Source organism: Canis lupus, chromosome 15 (assembly GCF_003254725.2).
Source record: "Canis lupus dingo isolate Sandy chromosome 15, ASM325472v2, whole genome shotgun sequence".
Taxonomy (NCBI): domain Eukaryota; kingdom Metazoa; phylum Chordata; class Mammalia; order Carnivora; family Canidae; genus Canis; species Canis lupus.
The window spans coordinates 29,312,831-29,332,151 of record NC_064257.1 but is presented as its reverse complement, the minus strand read 5'-3'; the positions used below and the strand labels follow the sequence as shown (position 1 = coordinate 29,332,151).

General features: G+C 36.8%; 2 protein-coding genes across 12 annotated transcripts in view; one reads left to right on the top strand and one right to left on the bottom strand.

Annotated features, from left to right (window-relative positions):
• TMTC3 (transmembrane O-mannosyltransferase targeting cadherins 3) overlaps positions 1 to 6,495 on the bottom strand; it is a 98,005-nt gene extending 91,510 nt beyond the window's left edge. For 4 of the 8 annotated variants that reach the window (XR_007402501.1, XR_007402500.1, XR_007402499.1 and 1 more), the window contains exon 1: positions 5,269 to 5,468. The gene's annotated coding sequence lies outside the window, so the exon portion shown is untranslated. Of the gene's footprint in view, positions 1 to 4,776; positions 5,133 to 5,168; positions 5,212 to 5,268; positions 5,469 to 6,436 lie in introns of those variants that run through there. The other 4 variants (XM_025439054.3, XM_035699498.2, XM_025439055.3 and 1 more) reach the window with 4 other exon arrangements.
• CEP290 (centrosomal protein 290) overlaps positions 5,672 to 19,321 on the top strand; it is an 86,668-nt gene continuing 73,018 nt past the window's right edge. For 3 of the 4 annotated variants that reach the window (XM_035699496.2, XM_035699494.2, XM_035699495.2), the window contains exons 1-10: positions 5,672 to 5,913; positions 6,451 to 6,580; positions 6,731 to 6,808; positions 7,843 to 7,912; positions 8,177 to 8,223; positions 10,871 to 11,014; positions 15,310 to 15,363; positions 16,102 to 16,254; positions 16,630 to 16,812; positions 17,448 to 17,537. In XM_035699496.2, coding sequence (XP_035555389.2) covers positions 6,479 to 6,580; positions 6,731 to 6,808; positions 7,843 to 7,912; positions 8,177 to 8,223; positions 10,871 to 11,014; positions 15,310 to 15,363; positions 16,102 to 16,254; positions 16,630 to 16,812; positions 17,448 to 17,537 — 921 coding nt within the window. In that variant the 5' untranslated portion in view covers positions 5,672 to 5,913; positions 6,451 to 6,478. The remainder of the gene's footprint in view (positions 5,914 to 6,450; positions 6,581 to 6,730; positions 6,809 to 7,842; positions 7,913 to 8,176; positions 8,224 to 10,870; positions 11,015 to 15,309; positions 15,364 to 16,101; positions 16,255 to 16,629; positions 16,813 to 17,447; positions 17,538 to 19,321) is intronic. The other variant, XM_025439052.3, reaches the window with a different exon arrangement.

The following is a 19,321-nucleotide window of genomic DNA, read 5'->3' as shown; positions in this document are numbered from 1 at the left end:
ATGCAGATAATCTGAGTGAATGGGATGGATTCCTGTTTACTTACAACAATGTGATGCCACTACATATGTGCAAACAACCCAACTGCAATGGAAGACCACTTATGAACTATATTATAGAGATATAAAACTTCATACACTTTGGCAAAATTGTACTATGTACCCCTTTTTCTAAAAGTCCAACAGTACGATTATGGAAAAAATAAACCTATAGGAAAATTTTATATGAATCTGAAACTATTTAGCCTGGATGGTAAAGTTCTTTCTATTCAATAATTTAATGATATTTATCTTCCTTAATAAGACTTATCCATATGTGTATATATTTTTCAAGATTTTATTATTTTGAGAGAGAGAGACAGCATGAGCAGAGGGGAGAGGGAAAAGCAGACTTCCCACTGAGCAAGGAGCTCAATGCAGGGCTCAATCCCAGGGCCCTGAGATCAGAACCCAGGCTGAAGGCAGACATCCAACCAACTGAGACACCCAGTGGCTATTATGCCAAAGAATAATCTATATTTTATGACTATTTTAAAGTCTGCATTCACAATGATTCCTCCTAATCTTTCGAGTCTCATGTATGTAAGTGATGAATCACTGAATTCTACTCTTGAAACCACGAAAGACAAGTGTTTGCTTGCTGCACACTGAGTCCTCTCCAGGAGAACAGACAAAACAGTTGTTATACACAGTGGATGCTAAATTTCTCATGGCCATGCTTTATTATAAATGCCCGAAAAATAAACTACCATTCATTTTCTTGATAAGGCAGCAAAAAAGGGAATGGAAGTTACATCTAAATAAGTTGATTGATAAAGGGAATAGAAGTAGCAATTATAAAAGGAATCTAAGATTCCTGTGAAATGATTTTGATCAGATAAAACTGCTCATAAAACCAGAGAGAAGAAAGCAAGTAAGTCCAGGCAAGTATTTCTTTAATAAGGCCATTTTTAAAATTATCACATACATCTCTTTTCTTGGTGAAAATTGATGTAGAAAATCTGATGAAAAACAACAGTGAGTGTTAGCAATTTTCCTTAAAATTATATAGTGAGCAATTAAACTAGAATTTGGGTTAAATTTCTTGATTGACAGTTAGATACAAACTTCCCACAATGCATCAGGACCTAGACCTCAGCAAACTTGTTTCCTATTGCATTCCTTCATTCCTATCTGTGGGGAAAGTCACTAGAAAGATGCAACTGCCAGTTGATCTATAAACTGGACCCAGGTGATTCATGTCTCCTTATCCCCTCCCCTTGGAATGTGGTTCTGTTTGCTTTTCCTGCTCCCCAAGGCTGACGCAAGGACTTAGCCTTGAGATAATGATATGGTGGTAAGAACACCTACACAGTACACTTGACTGAACCCAGTTAAGGCCTCTCTCTATATAAGCTTTTAAGATTTGGTGGGTGGGTGCAGGGATCCATTAGTCTTCCTGGTGCCCAAGACAAGCTTTGTAGGAAAGTCTCCTTTGCTTAGTGAAACTGCTGCCTACCAAGCTGGAGTGGCCTTCCCCTTTCTTTGGTCTCTCTGCCCTCCATATTCAGAAGCCAGTTTCAGATTATACCTGAGAAGCTCCCAAGGAGGTTAGGAGCCAACACTACCACAGTGTACAAGCTCAAAAAATACTGTTAGAATGTGTAAAAGAATGAGATTTAAGCAAGATTTTACATTTAGTCAGGGTTGTAACTGAGATATGGGTTATAATCTTAGATTCATTAATTAATAGGATATTACTTAGCTTCTTTGAATCTGTTTTCACTTCTGAAAAATGAAAATAAAGTTTATCATTAGACCAGGTACCTTAAATTGCTGGGAATATAAATGTGAACAAGAGGATGAGGGGAAGTAAGAGTAATAAAGGCCAATACAGACAAAACTAAACTAATGAATGAACACAAACAGCTATAATGAAGGAAAAACAAGGAAAACAAGGTGCTGTGGTAAAAACAGTTACAATGAAAATACACATACAGTTTTTAGCATATGACTCACCTAAGAGAAATTAAATCTTATCTCTTCCTTCCCTTGCTATTTTATGAATTAAAAACTGAACATGAAAAATATGTAATTCAAATTCCTGAGTAAACAGTTACATCATTAGAATATGCTAATATTTACTATAGACAGCAAGACTGAAGAACAAGCCTTTCACAGATACTGGTTCCCAGCATGCCTGAGGAGGCAGTATGGCATTTAAGAGAAAGTCCTCCAGCCAGAAAAATCCATGGTCAATCACACCAATTAATTTTTAGCATGGAACTTAATTAAGCTCTCCAAGCCTCAGTTTTTCTTTTCTTTTCTTTTTTTTTTAAAGATTTTATTTATTTATTCACGAAAGAGAGAGAGAGGCAGAGACACAGGCAGAGGAAGAAGCAGGCTCTATGCAGGGAGCCCAACGTGGGACTCGATCCAGGTCTCCAGGATCATACCCTGGGCCAAAGGCAGGCTCTAAACCTCTGAGCCAGGACAATATAGGCACCAACTTCATTGGACTGTTAGGAAGATTAAGTGAGAGTGACAAAGTTATAGTAATCATAAGAGTATGGTAACACGGGTTAATGGAACAAAATACCCTAGAAATAAACAAAGTACCAAGAATATACAATGAAGAAAGGAGAGTCCAATAAATGGTGTTGGGAAAACTGGAGAGTCACATGCTCCTTGACATTGACCCTGACAATGATTTTTTTTTTTTGGATTTGGAACCAAAAGCAAATGCAAACAGCAAAAATAAACAGGTGGTACTATGTTAAATTAAAAACCTTCTGCATAGCATGGGAAGCCATCATCAAAATGAAAAGCCAACCTACAGAATGGGAGAAAATATCTGCAAATCATATATAAGGGGTTAATATCCAAATACATTGGGAACTCATACAACAACAAAAAAGTAAACAATCTGGTTTAAAAACAGGCAGAGGAACTTCTTCCAAAGACATACAAATGGCCAACAGATAACACGAAAAGGCACTCAACATTACGAATCATCAGGGAAATGCAAATCAAAACCATGAGTTATCACCACACACCTGACAGTTTACTGTCATCAAAAAGACAAGTGACAGGGCAGCCCAGGTGGCTCAGTGGTTTAGCGCCATCTTCAGCCAGGATCAAGTCCCACATTGGGTTCCCTGCATGGAGCCTGCTTCTCCCTCTGCCTGAGTCTCTGCCTCTTTCTCTGTGTCTTTCTCATGAATAAATACATAAAATCTTAAAAAAAAAAAGTTAAAAAAAAGGACAAGTGATAATAAGGGATAGCGAGGATACGGAGAAAAGGGAACCCTTGTGCATTGTTGGTGGGAATGTAAACTAGTGTAGACACTATGGAAAACAGTACGGAGGTTACTCAAAATTAAAAACTGAACTACAAAAAAAATAAAATAAATAAATAAATAAAATAAAATAAAATAAAATAAAATAAAATAAAATAAAACCCGAACTACCATATTATCCAGCAATTCTATTTCTGGGTGTATATCCTAAGGAAATGAAATCACTATGTGGATAAGGTATCTGCTCTCCCATATCCATTTCATTGCGTAATTATTTACAACAGCCAAGACATGGAAATAAGTTATGTGGCGACTGACAGATGAATAAAGAAAATGCGATATATACAGTGGAATATTATTTAGCCATTAAAAGAATGAAATCTTGCCATTTGGGAAGACATGGACCTTGATAGCATTATGCTAAGTGCAATAAGTCAGACAGAAAAAGACAAATACTATGGATCTCACATGTGGAATCTAAAAAAACAAACCCCAAAACAGCAACAACAACAACAAAAAAACAAAATCGAACTCATAGAAACAAAGAACCAACTGGTCAAAAGCTATAAATTTCTACGTAAGGGGGATGCGATATCAGCATGGTTAAAAAAAAAAAAAAAACAGTACGTGGCATATAATCTCAGTAAAGGATACAACAAGATTATCATTCCTACAAATCTGATGAATGTCTTTGAAACATATCTGCGGAAATCATATCTGTTTTTATTTTCTCCTTGGCTATTTCCACCCAAACACGTGGTTTGAAAATGAATCTATGTATTTTTGGAAGGAAATTTGTTATCAATTACGGTTAAGAGGGACGCCCGGCTCCCGGTGCATGGAGCCTGCTTCTCCCTCTGCCTGTGTCTCTGCCTCTCTCTCTCTCTGTGACTATCATGAATAAATAAATAAAAAAAAATCTTAAAAAAAAAAAAAAGGGGGGGGGGGGGACGCCCGGGCCGCTCAGCGCTTATCGCGTGCCTTTGGCTCAGGCCGCGATCCCGGGGTCCTCGGACCGAGTCCCACGTCGGGCTCCCCGTGAGGAGCCTGCTTCTCCCTCTGCCTCTCTCTCTCTGTGTCTCTCATGAATAAATACATAAAATCTTTAAAAAAAAAAAAGTTATAGTTAAGAAAAAATTCCTAAAAAATATATATATATATAAACATGAGGCACTGGTCCCAAACAATTGAGAATGTCATTTAGATTTCAAGTCTACAGGGACGCCTAGGTGGCTCAGCGGTTGAGCACCTGTCTTTGGCTCAGGGTGTGATCTCACCGTCGCGGGATCGAGTCCCACATCGGGCTCCCTGCATGGAGCCTGCTTCTGTCTCTGCCTCTCTCTCTGTGTCTCTCATGAATAAATTAAAAAAATCTTAAAAAAAAAAAAAAGATTTCAAGTCTACAGCCTAATAGAGTTCTGGAGTAGCCAGAAGAGCTAAGCGCAGTGGGATGAGCAACACCTGCCCAAAGGAACTGTGAACACCTGAGGAGCGCTTTCACCTGTGGGCATCGTCGCTGGTCAAGCAAGTGACAGGCTGAGGCAGGTGAGGGCTGCGGCCGCTCCTCCCTGCACCCCAGCGTCGGGATCAGGCTACACGAGACCTCAACACTCCTCCCTGGAGCGCTTCACCCCTCGACACCCACTCCCCACCTCCGCCCCCAGCAAAGGCTACGGTGCGACAGGTGAGGCGGGCAGAGGAGACCGTGTCCTCAGTTCTTCACTCCCCACGAAACCATGACCCCGGCCGCGCGGCCCCGACTCCACCGCACAGAGTAGATCCTGAAAGCAAAGAAAACTCAAACTTTCTTTTTTCTTCCTGCAGAGGGCACCGCCCGGGGGACGTCCGCAAACGCCTCAGGAGAAGGGGTCTGCCCCCCTCAGCCCTTCAGACCTGGACCGAGTCCTTCCGCCCCGACCGCGCGCGCTTCCTTAAGCCGGGACCGCTCCCCTCCACGCCTCCCCCGCCGCTGACCCGCGCGGCCCGACCTCACCTGGAAGCGCGTCCAACCAGGAGACGGCTTAGGGAAATCCCGGGAAAAGCGGCCCGGCTGGTGACGCCACCGAAGGCACAGTCATGGTCTACCTCATTCAGGTCACCGGCGCAGACGCGCCTCAGCCACCGCGCCTCCCGCCTCTGGGTCGTTCCCCCGCTACCCCCGCGCGGTCGCAGCCTCCCGCATTGCACGCCGGGAACAGCCTACCTCCCTAGACTTCAGTTCCCAGCATGCACGAGCTTCCGAGCAGAACTGCGTTCTGGGATTTGGAGTCCTTTTGCCCTCGCCTTCTCCCCGTCTTTCACACAGAGTCCAAGGGGCCCCGCGGGAGGATCTAAACGCAAAGCATCACTCAAGGTCGTGAAATGTAGGCTCCCCTCGCATCCGGGGCCTTGCGCCGTCCTTCGCGGGGTGGGGAATGGTGTCGCCTAGCAGCCGCCGCCGCTCTGGCTTGCACTGCACCAGTTGGCGGGATCCAGAGTCCCGGTGGAACGGCGCCGGGGAGCGGTCGGGCGTGGCGGCGGGGCCAGGCTCGACCCGGGGGGCGGATCGGGGGCCGCTGCTGATCGCCAGGCTCGGTTCGGTGGGTGGATCTTGGAGTGGATCTTGATGAGCAGGAGCAGCCAGTTTCTTCCCAAGCAGGTTCTTTAAGCCTCAGGGCCCGTACGTAACAGCCTAGCTTCCCCACTGCTTAGCCTGGTCTGCAACCCATCTGCCTTCTTCTAGCTGCAGCCCTGCTTTCCCTGGCCTAGCTGCGCTCATTTCAGTCGTTTATTTCTGCACTGTTTTTATTATTATTATTTTTAAACCGCTCCTGTTCTTGCTTCTCCGAATCAGGATTCATTCTCAGCCTTCCAAGCACCCCCCTCGTTTTGGCACCACTAGATGTTCGCGCGCCTTGGTGGTAAGGGGGCGTGGAGGAGGGGATTCAGAATCTTAGTTCTGCCCTAGGTTAGTTTTAGAAGAAATCACTCCTAGTTTACAGGCGGTGCAGGATCTGTTGATTTGTGCCAGCTGTCATAGTTTTGATCAATGCTATTATGCCCACTTATCTCTTATGCAATTAGGGAGCCATACCTCTTTGCTAACACCATAGAGAGTTAAAATGATACAATCTATAAAAATAGTAATGCTGTTTATCTTGAAAATGCTAATACCCACCTACCTGTCTTGTTCCAGAAGGTAAAGCGCAGTGAAAGATTTCAAGATGCCACCTAATATAAACTGGAAAGAAATAATAAAAGTTGATCCAGATGACCTGCCTCGTCAAGAAGAATTGGCAGATAATTTACTGGTTTCCTTATCCAAGGTGCTTAATTTATAAACAGTGCATCTATCTATGTACAACTGTGATTAATCCAAGTTGTCCCTGAGATCAATGAATGTTACAAATAGAAGAGTTTTTACATTTTGACTAAGCGTTATAAAACATAAAATAGATGCTTTTCTCTTTACTTAGGTGGAAATAAGTGAGCTAAAAACTGAAAGTCAAGAAAATGTGATACACCTTTTCAGAATTACTCAATCACTAATGAAGGTTTGTATGCAGTAGGTTTTAACAATATTTGACTATTAGAGGACATTTAAGGAGCTCTTAAATAAGTTAATTGTTATGAAGGTATTTGTAATATCAAAATCACTCAAAAAGAGATCTCTTTCAAATATGGACTGAGAATTTTAGTGTGCAAAGCATTGCTCGATTCTGCTCCAAAGTTCCTAAAAGAATGCATAAGGGAAACAGAATGGGTATGTTTAAAAATAATATAGGCAACTCATTTGTGATTATGTTAACATAATCCTGAAGTCAGAATGAAAAATGTGAATGACTTGTAAGGGGTTTGTTAGGAGAGGAAGAGATTTAGGTGAGAGAAGGCCTCATAAAGGGCAAAGAGTGATGAGCAATTTTAGGTAAGTAGAAAGCAGTGGCAAATGTTAAAAAGCTTCTACAGCTGGACATCACAAGTAAAACCTGGGACTAGAAAATGTGCTTATTTTTTACAGTTGAGACAGGTGCAGAAAGTTTATAGTAGGTTGTAGAGGAAACTAATGTTGGTTATAGTTAGCAGTAGGCCGTCAAGGGTATTACAGGTGTATTTTATGTTGCTATTAGCAATGAGGAGCCATGAGAGGTTTTTGAGCCTAATTGATAAGTGCAAAAGTATGCCTTAGGAAGGCTTCAACTAGGTATATTAATAGGACTAAGTGAAGGGAATTGAAGCTATTTAGAGATAACATGGTGAAGAAGGTTAGATATAAGATTATGGGCTAGAATAATGACAAATGGAATAGAGAAACATAGTAGAAAGCATTACAAAGGGCAAAGTTACAGTACTGGATATAAGACTTGAGGGAGAAAAGAGGAATCAATATACTTCAAGCTGTTAGGAATCTAGGAATTATGTCCTTAAGAAAATCATCTATTCATTCAACAAATATTTACTGAAAGTCTCCATATCCCAGGCACTGAATGACAAATAAATATTGGGAAAGCAAATGAAACAAAGTTCTCATTTTCATTTTCAGTGCGTATGTAAAGGCATATTGAAATAACCTTTCTTTTTTAATGTTTAGATGAAAGCTCAAGAGGTTGAGCTAGCTTTGGAGGAAGTTGAAAAGGCTGGAGAAGAACAAGCAAAATTTGGTAAATGTCCTGGAAAAGTTTATCACAATGTTAAGTAGGGGGGCTTCTGTTTAATATACTCTATAAAATATACATGCTCAGTTTATTTTGTAAGAAATTTCTAGCATTCATATTTCCTGGATGAGGTATAAAAGTCATTTTTTCTTATGTTACTTATTATAATCATGATGGAGTCTTTAGAAATAATTTTATTACTTTGTTGAAATTTATTTAAAAGTTTGTTTTGAGATGAATCTGACCAATTGAAACTTTTTTTTTAAATAGAAAATCAATTAAAAACTAAAGTAATGAAACTGGAAAATGAACTGGAGGTAAGTTCTTTTCTATTACCTAGGGGGTAACTGTTGTTTATTTTGAATTACTGTTTTCGATTTTTTATCATTGGCTGGAAGAAACCACAAGAATGACATTGTGTTCATAATTAGTTGTTTGTTCGACATACATTTTACACGTTTACCATGTACCTTAAGTTCTTAGGATTGAACATCCAATAGTGAACAAAATAAAAATATTCAGTCACCCCCCCAAAGCTTACAATCTAGAGAGGTGTACAGAAGACTACTAGCAACTGAACTGAAGTGGAGGAACATGGGAATTTGAGGAATACTGGTGGAAGGATTTGGTAGAAGTAGTTTTTGAGAAAATTAGGAGCCAAATATGAATGTATTGTTAACAAACCAAAGATTTTGAAATTCCTGACAATGTGGGAAGGAGTGTGATACAAATGGATTAGCCTTTAAAAGGGGGAAAGACCTTCTTCCCTTTTTTTTTTTTTTTTTAAGATTTTATTTATTCATGGGAGACACAGAGAGGCAGAGACACAGGCAGAGGGAGAAGCAGGTGCCCTGTGGGGAGCCGGAAGTGGGACTCATCCCAGGACTCCAGGAACACGCCCCCAGGCCAAAGGCAGGCACTAAACCGCTGAGCCACTCTGGGATCCCGACCTTCCTTTGTAATGGGAAGAATGGATGTGTGCAGAAGCTTTTATGTTTATAGGTTTAGTACCTAGAAGTTGAGAGGTTGGAGTGAAGGCCCATTTACTAAAAATAAGAGTGGAAGATGTGTGATCAAATTTTAAGGAAAATTAAGCTTGAAATACTTGTGGAATATTTCAAGTACTCAGTGGAGAATGAGCTGGAGATTAGGGGATCTGGAGTCAGACAGTTTGAGTTCAAATCCTGATTCTTTTATTTACTAACTGTGAAGTGGGATGAGTTATTTTTGTTCCCTATAATATATCTATATTCTAGAAAAATATCAGTCATTCTCAATAAATACTTACTAAATGAATTATGAAATCAGATTGATTCTGTTAGTGTTTAGACAGCTACAGTAGAATGGAAGGATAGGACAGTGGGAGATATTGGTAAGAAAGTGGTTGATTAAAATAATGATTATGAAATCTCAGCTGAATGGGTAAATCAAGATTTGAATGAGAGGTTAGAAAGGGGTCAAGGAATTAGAGGCTCCTGTGAAGTCAGAGGGTGGGTATACTAGGAATCATGAGACAATGTTTGCACTGGACAAGGTTCTGGTGTGGGCAAGAGAGTGGGAGGCTATAGTGAATTCAAGAAGCATGTGAAAAAAAAAAAAGAGAGAGAGACTAGAATGAAAGTTATATGGGTATGAAAACTGCTTATGGGGTCTTTTGGTGGAACACTATGAGCCATGTGCCAAAAATTGCCAACGAATTTTGAGGGGGCTCAACTGGGAAGTTAGTAGTTTGCTGCTACCATGAATAGGTAGGGATTGAATAGCTGGTTATCATGTGGAATTCATAGCAGCCAGAGTTTTCATAAGATGGTGGAAGAATGATAGCCTGAAAGTTGCAAGTTGAGGTAAATCAACACCTTCTCTTGACCCTGAGGTCTATGGGATGTGAAAGAATGAGCATCTTCCAAAGAGTTCCAAAGTATTTAGTATACTAAAGGAACCAAATTGCAGCTAAGGAGGGGAGATGGAGAACATGATTCAGTAAAAGGGCCAAGAGTGTATTTATGTATTAATATTTTATTAATGTATCTTGAAAGAAGATTTTTGAGAGCACAATAGAAAGTGTTCTGAAGGAGGAAAAGAGTAAGAAAAAGCTATTTATTTTTTTTATTTTTATTTTTTTTAATTTTTTTTTATTTATTTATGATAGTCACACAGAGAGAGAGAGTGAGAGAGGCAGAGACACAGGCAGAGGGAGAAGCAGGCTCCATGCACCGGGAGCCCGACTTGGGATTCGATCCCAGGTCTCCAGGATCGCGCCCTGGGCCAAAGGTGGGCGCCAAACCGCTGTGCCACCCAGGGATCCCGAAAAAGCTATTTAATATATAAGAATAACACAGCTGTATGGTAAAGAGATGAATGTGAGACAGGTAGATGCCAAAGGATATGTTTTGGACTGTGACCGAAAATAACAGGAATATGAAGTGAAATGGATTTAATCTGCCACAAGAGTTTTTTTTTTTTTTTTTTTTAAGTAAACTCTATCCCCCTAACGTGGGCCTCAAACTCATGACCCTGAGATCAAGAGTTGAATGCTCTACTTACTGAACCAGCCAGGTGCCCTAATCTGGCCCAAGATTTTAAAGGTGATCTTGGTCTGAGCCATCCAGTACAGTAGCACTAATCACTTGTGGCTATTTACACTTAAATTCATTACAATAGAAATTAGAAATTCATTTCCGTAGTTGCAGTGGCCACATTTGAAGTTCACAAAGCCACTTGTAGATAGTGGCTCTGCTACTCAACCATGCAGAGAACATTTCCATTATCCTAGAAAGTCCTGTTGGACAGCCCTGGTTTAAATAGGGTACAAGGGAAAGGGTAGTTTAAGAGCAGCAGAGGTCAGTGTCTGGGTGGATTTTACATGATTTTAAACATCTGGTGCTGATTATATATAACAAATTTAAAGTCAATTTGTTGTTGAGTCTTCTAATGGGATTGATTTCTACTTTTGGTTTATTTAAGTTGGCACAGCAGTCTGCAGGTGGAAGAGACACTCGGTTTTTACGTGATGAAATTCGCCAACTTGAAAAACAATTGGAACAAAAAGATAGAGAATTGGAGGACATGGAAAAGGAGTTGGAGAAAGAGAAGAAGGTTAATGAGCAAGTAAGGCATATTTCCTCAATGAATTTTAACTGTTTAAGTTACCTAAAAACACCTGATTATGTTTTTATAATGGCAACTATCAATTTCTGTGTTTTATGTGAGAATAGATGTATGCTTACCTCTAAAGTTTTGTATTACTGTTCATGTTTTCATTATATCTTTGAATCAAATTCCATGGTTTTAGGAGTACTTCATATTGTGCAATAAATACCTATATGTAAAAAAAATATAGGTTCTTAAAAAGTTTGTTAAAGCCAGCATTTTTAAATCCATGTGTATTTTAAATCACAACATTTTGTCTTTTAGACAAATATAGTTATTACCTTTTGGATTATTATATTGTTATTTAGAAAATAATTCATCCAGTGTTCTCTTAAATTTAGTTTAAGGAAAAAATTTTTTGCAGGTGTATTTAGAAAATCCTGTCAGAAAACAAATTTCCTATTTTGCCTCACCTGTTAGTAAACTTTTATAGAATCTGCTGCCTAAGCATAGTAACATTCCATCCCTGATTCCCAGAAACTTTCACCTTTGTGTCCTTTTAGGTCAATATTTCATTACATCCTAATAATATTTGTCCATTGTTCTCTTAGAAGTAGAAGGCAATAAATTTTAAGTAAACAACAATGGTTATAAAGTGTTGTCGCTATTTTATAAGGTTATAAGGTGTTACAAATTGATTTGTAAAGAAAAACTTCCCTATTCTTGATATATTTATTTTCTTACATAATTAAAAGATTCATGTAAAAGTGATCTATCCATACCATTTTTGTGCTGAAAAATGTATGGATTGATGCCACCTAAAGGTTAGGAATAAGTTCTTAGAGGATTGTCTGTTTAGTTGACTTAATAAAACAAAGCAGACCTATGAATTTCTTAATAATCATTAAGGACTCAATCTATGATATACAGAAATAGATTTGCTTGTTAGGGGGATATCTGTCATTTTCCGAACTGTTCTTCCATCTAGCCCATATTAATCAACTTTTTGTCATTCATATCCATATCCTGTTAATCAGAACTATCTTGTCCATTCTTAGACTACTATCTATTCATAGAAACAAATACAGAAAACTTGAATATATGGCCTATGTACCATTCCAGTTGTTAGATTCTTTGAGATGGAATATGAGTTATTGGCAATTTCTTCTTTGCCCTTATTGAGTTTAGCTTGCCAGAGACTGTTAGATGCTAGGAATATAGAGGGTAATGTTATCCTGCTTCTTGATATTCATTGTCTATAATAAATGTAACATATCCCTACTCTGGGGAGGGATAACTAAATCAGTCTTGAGGTTCAGGAAATGATTTGTAAACTGAGACCTGAAGGACGCGGGTGGCTCAGTGGGTTAAGGGTCTGCCTTCAGCTCATGATTCCCCTTGATTCTCCCTTGATTCCTAGGGTCCTAGAATCAAGCCCACATTGGGCTCCCTGCTCAGTAGGGGATCTGCTTCTTTCTCTCTGCCTCTGCCCCGCCCCTGCTCGTGCTCTCCCATTCACATTCTCTCTTAAATAAAGAAAATCTTTAAAACAAATTATTAAAAACAAAACACCAAAAAGCAGACCTGAATTAGGAGTTAGTCTGGCAAGGGGATGGGGTATACGTGGTGGTTAAAGAAAGGGCATTCTGGGCTGAAGATACAGCATTTGCTAAGATCTAGAGGGAAGAGATGGCATGGTGAATTTAGGGAATTACAATTATTCATTTTGGCTGAAATATAGGTAAAAATGGCTAGTGTAGAATCCTTATTATGTGCCAGATACTTTATAGGCACTAATTTGTTGTTCCTTGTTTCATACATATCATTTGAGATAGGTAACATTTCCCCATGCTCCAGATAGGGAAACAGACAAAGAAAGGGTAATTGTCCATGGTTACAGAAATAATAAGTGGTAAAAACAGGATTTGAATCCAAACCTACTCAGTGAGTCTGTTCTAAACCACTGTACTATCTTGCCTTTGTAGTTTAAACATTTGTGATCCTCCGGAGAGATAAGTACAAGTCAGTTCCTGAGAAATTTGGTCTTTTTCCTAAAAGAAGAAGAATTTTGAATATGAGAATATCGTGATCAGATCTATACTTTTGATGTTTATTCAGCTTTATAGAGAGTGGATTGAAGAGGACTAAGAATAGTAAAGAGACATCTGTGCTAATTCAGGCAGGTGCTGATGATGGACTAATTAAAATCATGACTGAAGAGATTAAGGGATATAGACAGGTTTAGAGATGTACGTGTAATTGGATGTGTTGAATGGTTGTCAGGAGAGGGAGGAATGGAGAGTTTTCTGGGTTGGGCCACTGAATAATAAGGTAGTGTTATTCACTAAGTAGAGACATAAGAGAAATTTATAAGGTGTGTAATTACTACTCCAGTTTTCACTTTTGTTCATGTTAAGTTTGAGATTCCAGTGGGCATATTCAAAAAGAGTAACTGGTTTTGGAATTCATAAAACGCATTGGGTAGAGGGTGAAGGTTTGTGAGTTAGCAACATAGCTATGAAGCCGTAGAAATGACTGTAAGGGAGATCTCTGAGAAATGTCTAATGAAACAGGAAGAGGTGCTTTAAGGAACAGCATAAGACAAAAATCAAGAATGTGATGTTTGAAAAATTAAGGGAAAAGAGCATCAGTAGTACTAAATGCTTCAGTGGTAAGTTCTTGACATCTCTTTCCTAGTTAAAATTTTCCAATTCAAAACACAATAGGATTATTTCTTAACTCCCAGGCAACGATGGTGATGATGATGATGATGATGATGATAGTAGTAGTAGTAGGTACACTCTTGAAATTTCTCCGGTGTTTTGCATTTTATTATAAACTTTCTCTAAACTTTATAAATTTTATTTTAATAAGTCTTAAAAAAATTTTTTTTTATTTATTTATGATAGTCACAGAGAGAGAGAGAGAGAGAGAGAGAGAGAGGCAGAGACATAGGCAGAGGGAGAAGCAGGCTCCATGCAGGGAGCCCGATGTGGGATTCGATCCCGGGTCTCCAGGATCGCGCCCTGGGCCAAAGGCAGGCGCTAAACCGCTGCACCACCCAGGGATCCCTCTAAACTTTTTATTTTGAAAACTATCATACCTTCCTAAATATTATAGGAAAAACAATAAGCATTCATATACTCTTCATACAGATTCACCAATTGTCAAAATTTTGCCACTTTTACTTTATCTCTCCATCAATATCTTTGTATTCACATAGTTCTCTCTCTTTGCTGAGCCATTTGAGAATTAACTGCTGCATATATCATGATACTTCATGAACACTAAAATATTTCAGCATGTGTCTCTGAAAAAGAGGAGTATTCTCCAATGTAATCATTATATAATTACCATATGCAGGAAATTTAATATTTTTCAATACTGTTACCTAATATCTAGTCTCTAATTGTATTTTTTTCCTTTGGCTTAATAATGCCCTTCATAGCCCTTCCACCCAAATCCAAGGTTCCATCAAGGGTCACATACTGCATTTGGTTATTTACTATAGACTTTTAAATGTATTCTAATTCCAAACCACTGATCTTTTACATTCTGCTTGAATGAGGGAGAAAAGTGAAAAGACATAAGAGGTTTGGACATTGTTTAAAAAAAAACTGTGATAATAGTTAATAAAATTTGTTTTGGGAAATAAAAGAATCACAAATGAAATCATTTATGTGAGAAGAAAACACTCCATAATTTTTTTGTTATTTCCTGCACTGAGCATTGTGCTAAGGGACTTTATAAACATCATAGTTAATTTTTACATCAATATATGAGATGGGAAAATTGGATTTAAAAGATAGTAAATGGCTTGTTTGTACTCCACCAGAAATCAGTGGACAAAGAATATAAACCTGGGCTAGTCAGATTTCAGATTGCTGCTTTTTAACCATTATGTTGTGCTGCCTTATATTTCTAAGTAATTTAAATGCTCACCAGAACAAAAAATATCCTAGCCCTGACATAGAACTGCAAAATGCTAAAGATCTTGGACAGAAAATTGCTGATTATTAGGTTTGGGCGAGGAGTGGAATAGTTTGTTTGTTGCTTTGTTTCTGTATCCTTTGGTTAGTTAGTTTTTTTTTTTTTTTTTAATCATTTAAACTCAGCCTGTTTTGTTTTTCCTAATCTTTAGATTTCACAAATTTTGGTTTATTATTCATATCTGTGATCAACATGAAGTCCTTAGTAGTTAATCATTCTCTACTTAATTAGAATTTAAAATTTAAATTGATTAGTTGAAACCTGGATTTATATTGAATTACTGCTAAACCTTATTTACTTATTTTTTTATTTTGCTATTTTAGTTGGCTCTTCGAAATGAGGAAGCAGAAAATGAAAACAGCAAATTAAGAAGAGAGGTTGGTAAAAAAATTTAGTAGTTGTAGTAGTTCAATAAATTACTTGTTAAAAACATTTTCATAAATTTATACTCTAAGCAGGACTGTAATCTTCTAAGTAACAGATGCTTCCAAGTTGGCTTATTTTTATATGAATTTGTCTCAGGGAAATAGAAAATAAATTGAAAGTTGAGGCTACTAAGTACTATGTTCATCTCTTACTGTATGGGGGTAAATTTTGCTTTGTTTTATAAGCTATTCTTTGTTAGTTTGCTAATTGCTGAATAACTGCATTTCTGTCTTTTCTTATTTTACCCAGTATTCTTTTAAATGTTTTGTTTCTCATGAAATCTTATAAGTTCTGTATTATTTGGTTCTTCTGAGCCAAATAATGTTTGTACATTGTTTATCCTTACAGGAGTTCTTATCTTTTTAACATAACCAAAATATTCCTTATTTTGGTTGATAATTAATATTCTTACTTTCTTTGATTATCCAAAATAATATCTCCTCCTAAAATTTCTTTATTGTTTTAATTTCTAATTCCTAATTTTAATTATATGTTGCCTTTCTTATTTCTAATTTTCTTTTTCCTATTCTTTTCTGGAGAACAAACGTCTAAAGAAAAAGGTGAGACTTTAAGGGTGGCGAGACCTTGGGATTTTAAAGATATGTTTTGAGATCAACTATTTAGAGGATGAAGTTTTGTTTCTCTGGATAGTTTCTTAATATAGAATATTGTATTTGGTCTGCCTTCAGAATGAGCAGCTTCGTCAGGATATTATTGACTATCAGAAACAAATAGATTCCCAAAAAGAAACACTTTTATCAAGAAGAGGAGAAGACAGTGACTACCGATCACAATTGTCTAAAAAAAACTATGAACTTGTCCAATATCTGGATGAAATTCAGGTAAAATAGAAGTCAATTCAAGGCAATGATTCTTATAAAGCTTTATTATAATATAAATCTAGTATTTGGTCCTACATTTAAATTCTGTAGTAGAAATCTGCAACTATGCATTTGGAAACATGAAATAAATTTCATCTTTAAAGTTACAAATCTTGCAAATTCACTCATTTTATATGTCTATCTTGGGCATTAAGAAGAACCAAGCTTTTTAGATGCAATCTGCTTGATATTTAATTTGATTTAATTGGATCAAACGCTACTAAAGATCTATAAAGGACTCTCTATTCTCCAACAGACACTTAAGATTCTGTTTAATTTTAATTTCGTTTAAATTTCAGTTTCTTAAGTTAACCATAGTGTTTTTAACTTTATTAGACTTTAACAGAAGCTAATGAAAAAATTGAAGTTCAGAATCAAGAAATGAGAAAAAATCTAGAAGAGTCTGTACAGGAGATGGAAAAGATGACTGATGAGTATAACAGGATGAAAGCAATCGTACATCAGACAGATAATGTCATGGACCAATTAAAAAAAGAAAATGATCATTACCGGCTCCAAGTAAGTATAACTGTTTGATTAACTCATTTGTGCAGACTTCATATTATATCATATTATTTATGTGAAACTAAAAAGTACTTTAACTTTCTAGGATATAAATTTTTGTCTTATGCTGTACTATATCCTCTTACTGTAATGTGTTGCCATGCTGGTATATTTGTCCATATGTGTTTCTTTAATCCCCTTATGCATACCTCATATGTGTCGTGAACGAATGTGTAGACAGGGTCCTGGAAAACTGATAAACATGGGGATTTTCTACTAAAGATTCCTAGAAGTCCTGTGGACCTGAAGTTAAATCTTATACCATAAATGCATCATAAATATCAGAAAACCAATATATTGCTTATTTTTTACATGATATTACCCTGGTGTTAAAATAGAATAATGCTCAAAAATATAATTCTCTATTAATGACAAATAATTATACATATGTAGTGATACAGAAACTATTAAATATCACGTCTAACTGTAGAACTGCTCCAATAATGGATATGCATTGGTAATGTGTATGTATATACATGTATGAGTATATACAGTGTGTATGTGTAATGTATGTGTAAATATGCATATATAACAAATAAGTGTATATTGCACTATTTTGCAACAATTATTGAAATAATTGTTGCTTTTAGGTGCAGGAGCTTACAGATCTTCTGAAAGCAAAAAATGAGGAAGATGATCCAGTCATGGCTGCTGTCAATGCAAAAGTAGAAGAATGGAAGGTGGCTTTTTTTTTTTTTTAGTTGATATAATGGGTTTTTCATCTGTATTTTTTATTTCAACTTCTTAGTCTTAGTTTTCTTTAAAGTCTTTATGGTAGTTAGTGACATTTTTATTAGGCAATTTTTAAAGTGCATTGTATGTCCTACTTAGAAAAGCACTAAGTATTCTCTCTTCTATAGTCCTCTAGCTTATTTGTAATATAAGTCTAAAACATAACTTACTTGTCATCTAAAATAGATAATTCTAAGTAAAATTTAAATTTTTCACATAACTTATAGGTGCCTTGTATAATGTATATATAGTTCCTGGTTTAATTTAAGTTTTTTCAATTCTCCTTCCTTCAGACCAATCAAACTGTTGGTTTTTAGTGGGAATGGGAGTAAGGAAAGGGACTTTCAGAATCATCTGAGTTTTTCAAAATACACCTTTCTTTCTCCTCCCTACTCTCCAACCCCAACAAAATCCTCTGACCTTACCATGTCAGAAGCTAGGATTATAACGACTGTATATTTTGAGAAAAGTAGGAAGTGATTCTGAATAAACCTAATTTTAAAAGCTATCACTTCTATAGTCATTGTTTCTAAACAGAGGTCACATAAGTCTTGTTGGCTATTTGGATTTGGTTATCTGGAAAGTTCAGATAATCTGTATTTTAAACAAAAGCAGTAGCAGTGACAATGATACCCTGTGGAGTCAATTGGGTCAGTAAACTTTCTGTAAAAAGTCCAGAGAGTAAATATTTTAGAACATATTATCTCTGGTGTAACCAAACTCTGCTATTATAACATGAAAGGCAGCCATAAACAATACACAAATGAATGAGCAGGGCTGTTTTGCAATAAGACTTTACAAAAACAGGCAGCAGGCCAAATTTGACCCTTGATTGAGTTTACCAACCCCTGGGGGAAAGAAAAGTTTTACATCATTTAATTTAGGGGGTAAAGATGGTAGTATATGTTTTCTTCTGCATTTTGTTTTCACTTAATATCTTTTAGGAATTATTTATGTCGGTATATATACTACTGCTTTGTTCTTTTTAATGGCTTTGTAATTTTTCTTTGTAGGTATTTATTTAATTGATAGCCTAGCCTGTTGAGTGATATTTAGCAGTTTCTGCTATTTGGTATTAGAAGCAATGTTATAATGAATATTTCATGTATTTGTTGTTTTGCAAATACATAGATTAAATTGCTACAAGTTGTCATATATATCCAAATCATCCCTCCAGTTTGACACTTGTCTTTTGGCATTATGGTACTTTTTGTTATGAAGTATTTCTTTTTGTATCATGTAGTTTATTTTTTTGTGTCTTTTGAACTCTGTATCATAATTAGAGAGAGTTCTGAGTATAAAATTGTTTTCTCTATTTTCTTCTAGTACCTCCTAGTTTCATCTTTTACATTTAAGTCTTTTAAGCATATGTAATTAATTTTGGCATGGAGAGTGAAGTATGGATGCAACAGACATACTCTGTTCTCTGAACATTATTTATTGAACACTTTATCTTCCTACTGAAATACAATTTCATTTTTGTTACATACGACACTCTTGTTGAATTTGAATTTATTTTTGAACTCTCTCCTTTATATTGATCTAGTTTTTAACCATGTGTCCTTGTTTTAGTTATTATGTTTAAATATATGAAAAAGCTATTCAGTTTTTAGATACATGTGGACATGTTTTTTGTATGAATTTTAGAAATAGTTCTTAAAAATCTTATTGGATATGTGATAAATTTATAAATTAATTTTACAAGTTGATTTTGGTATTTGATTCTTCTAGC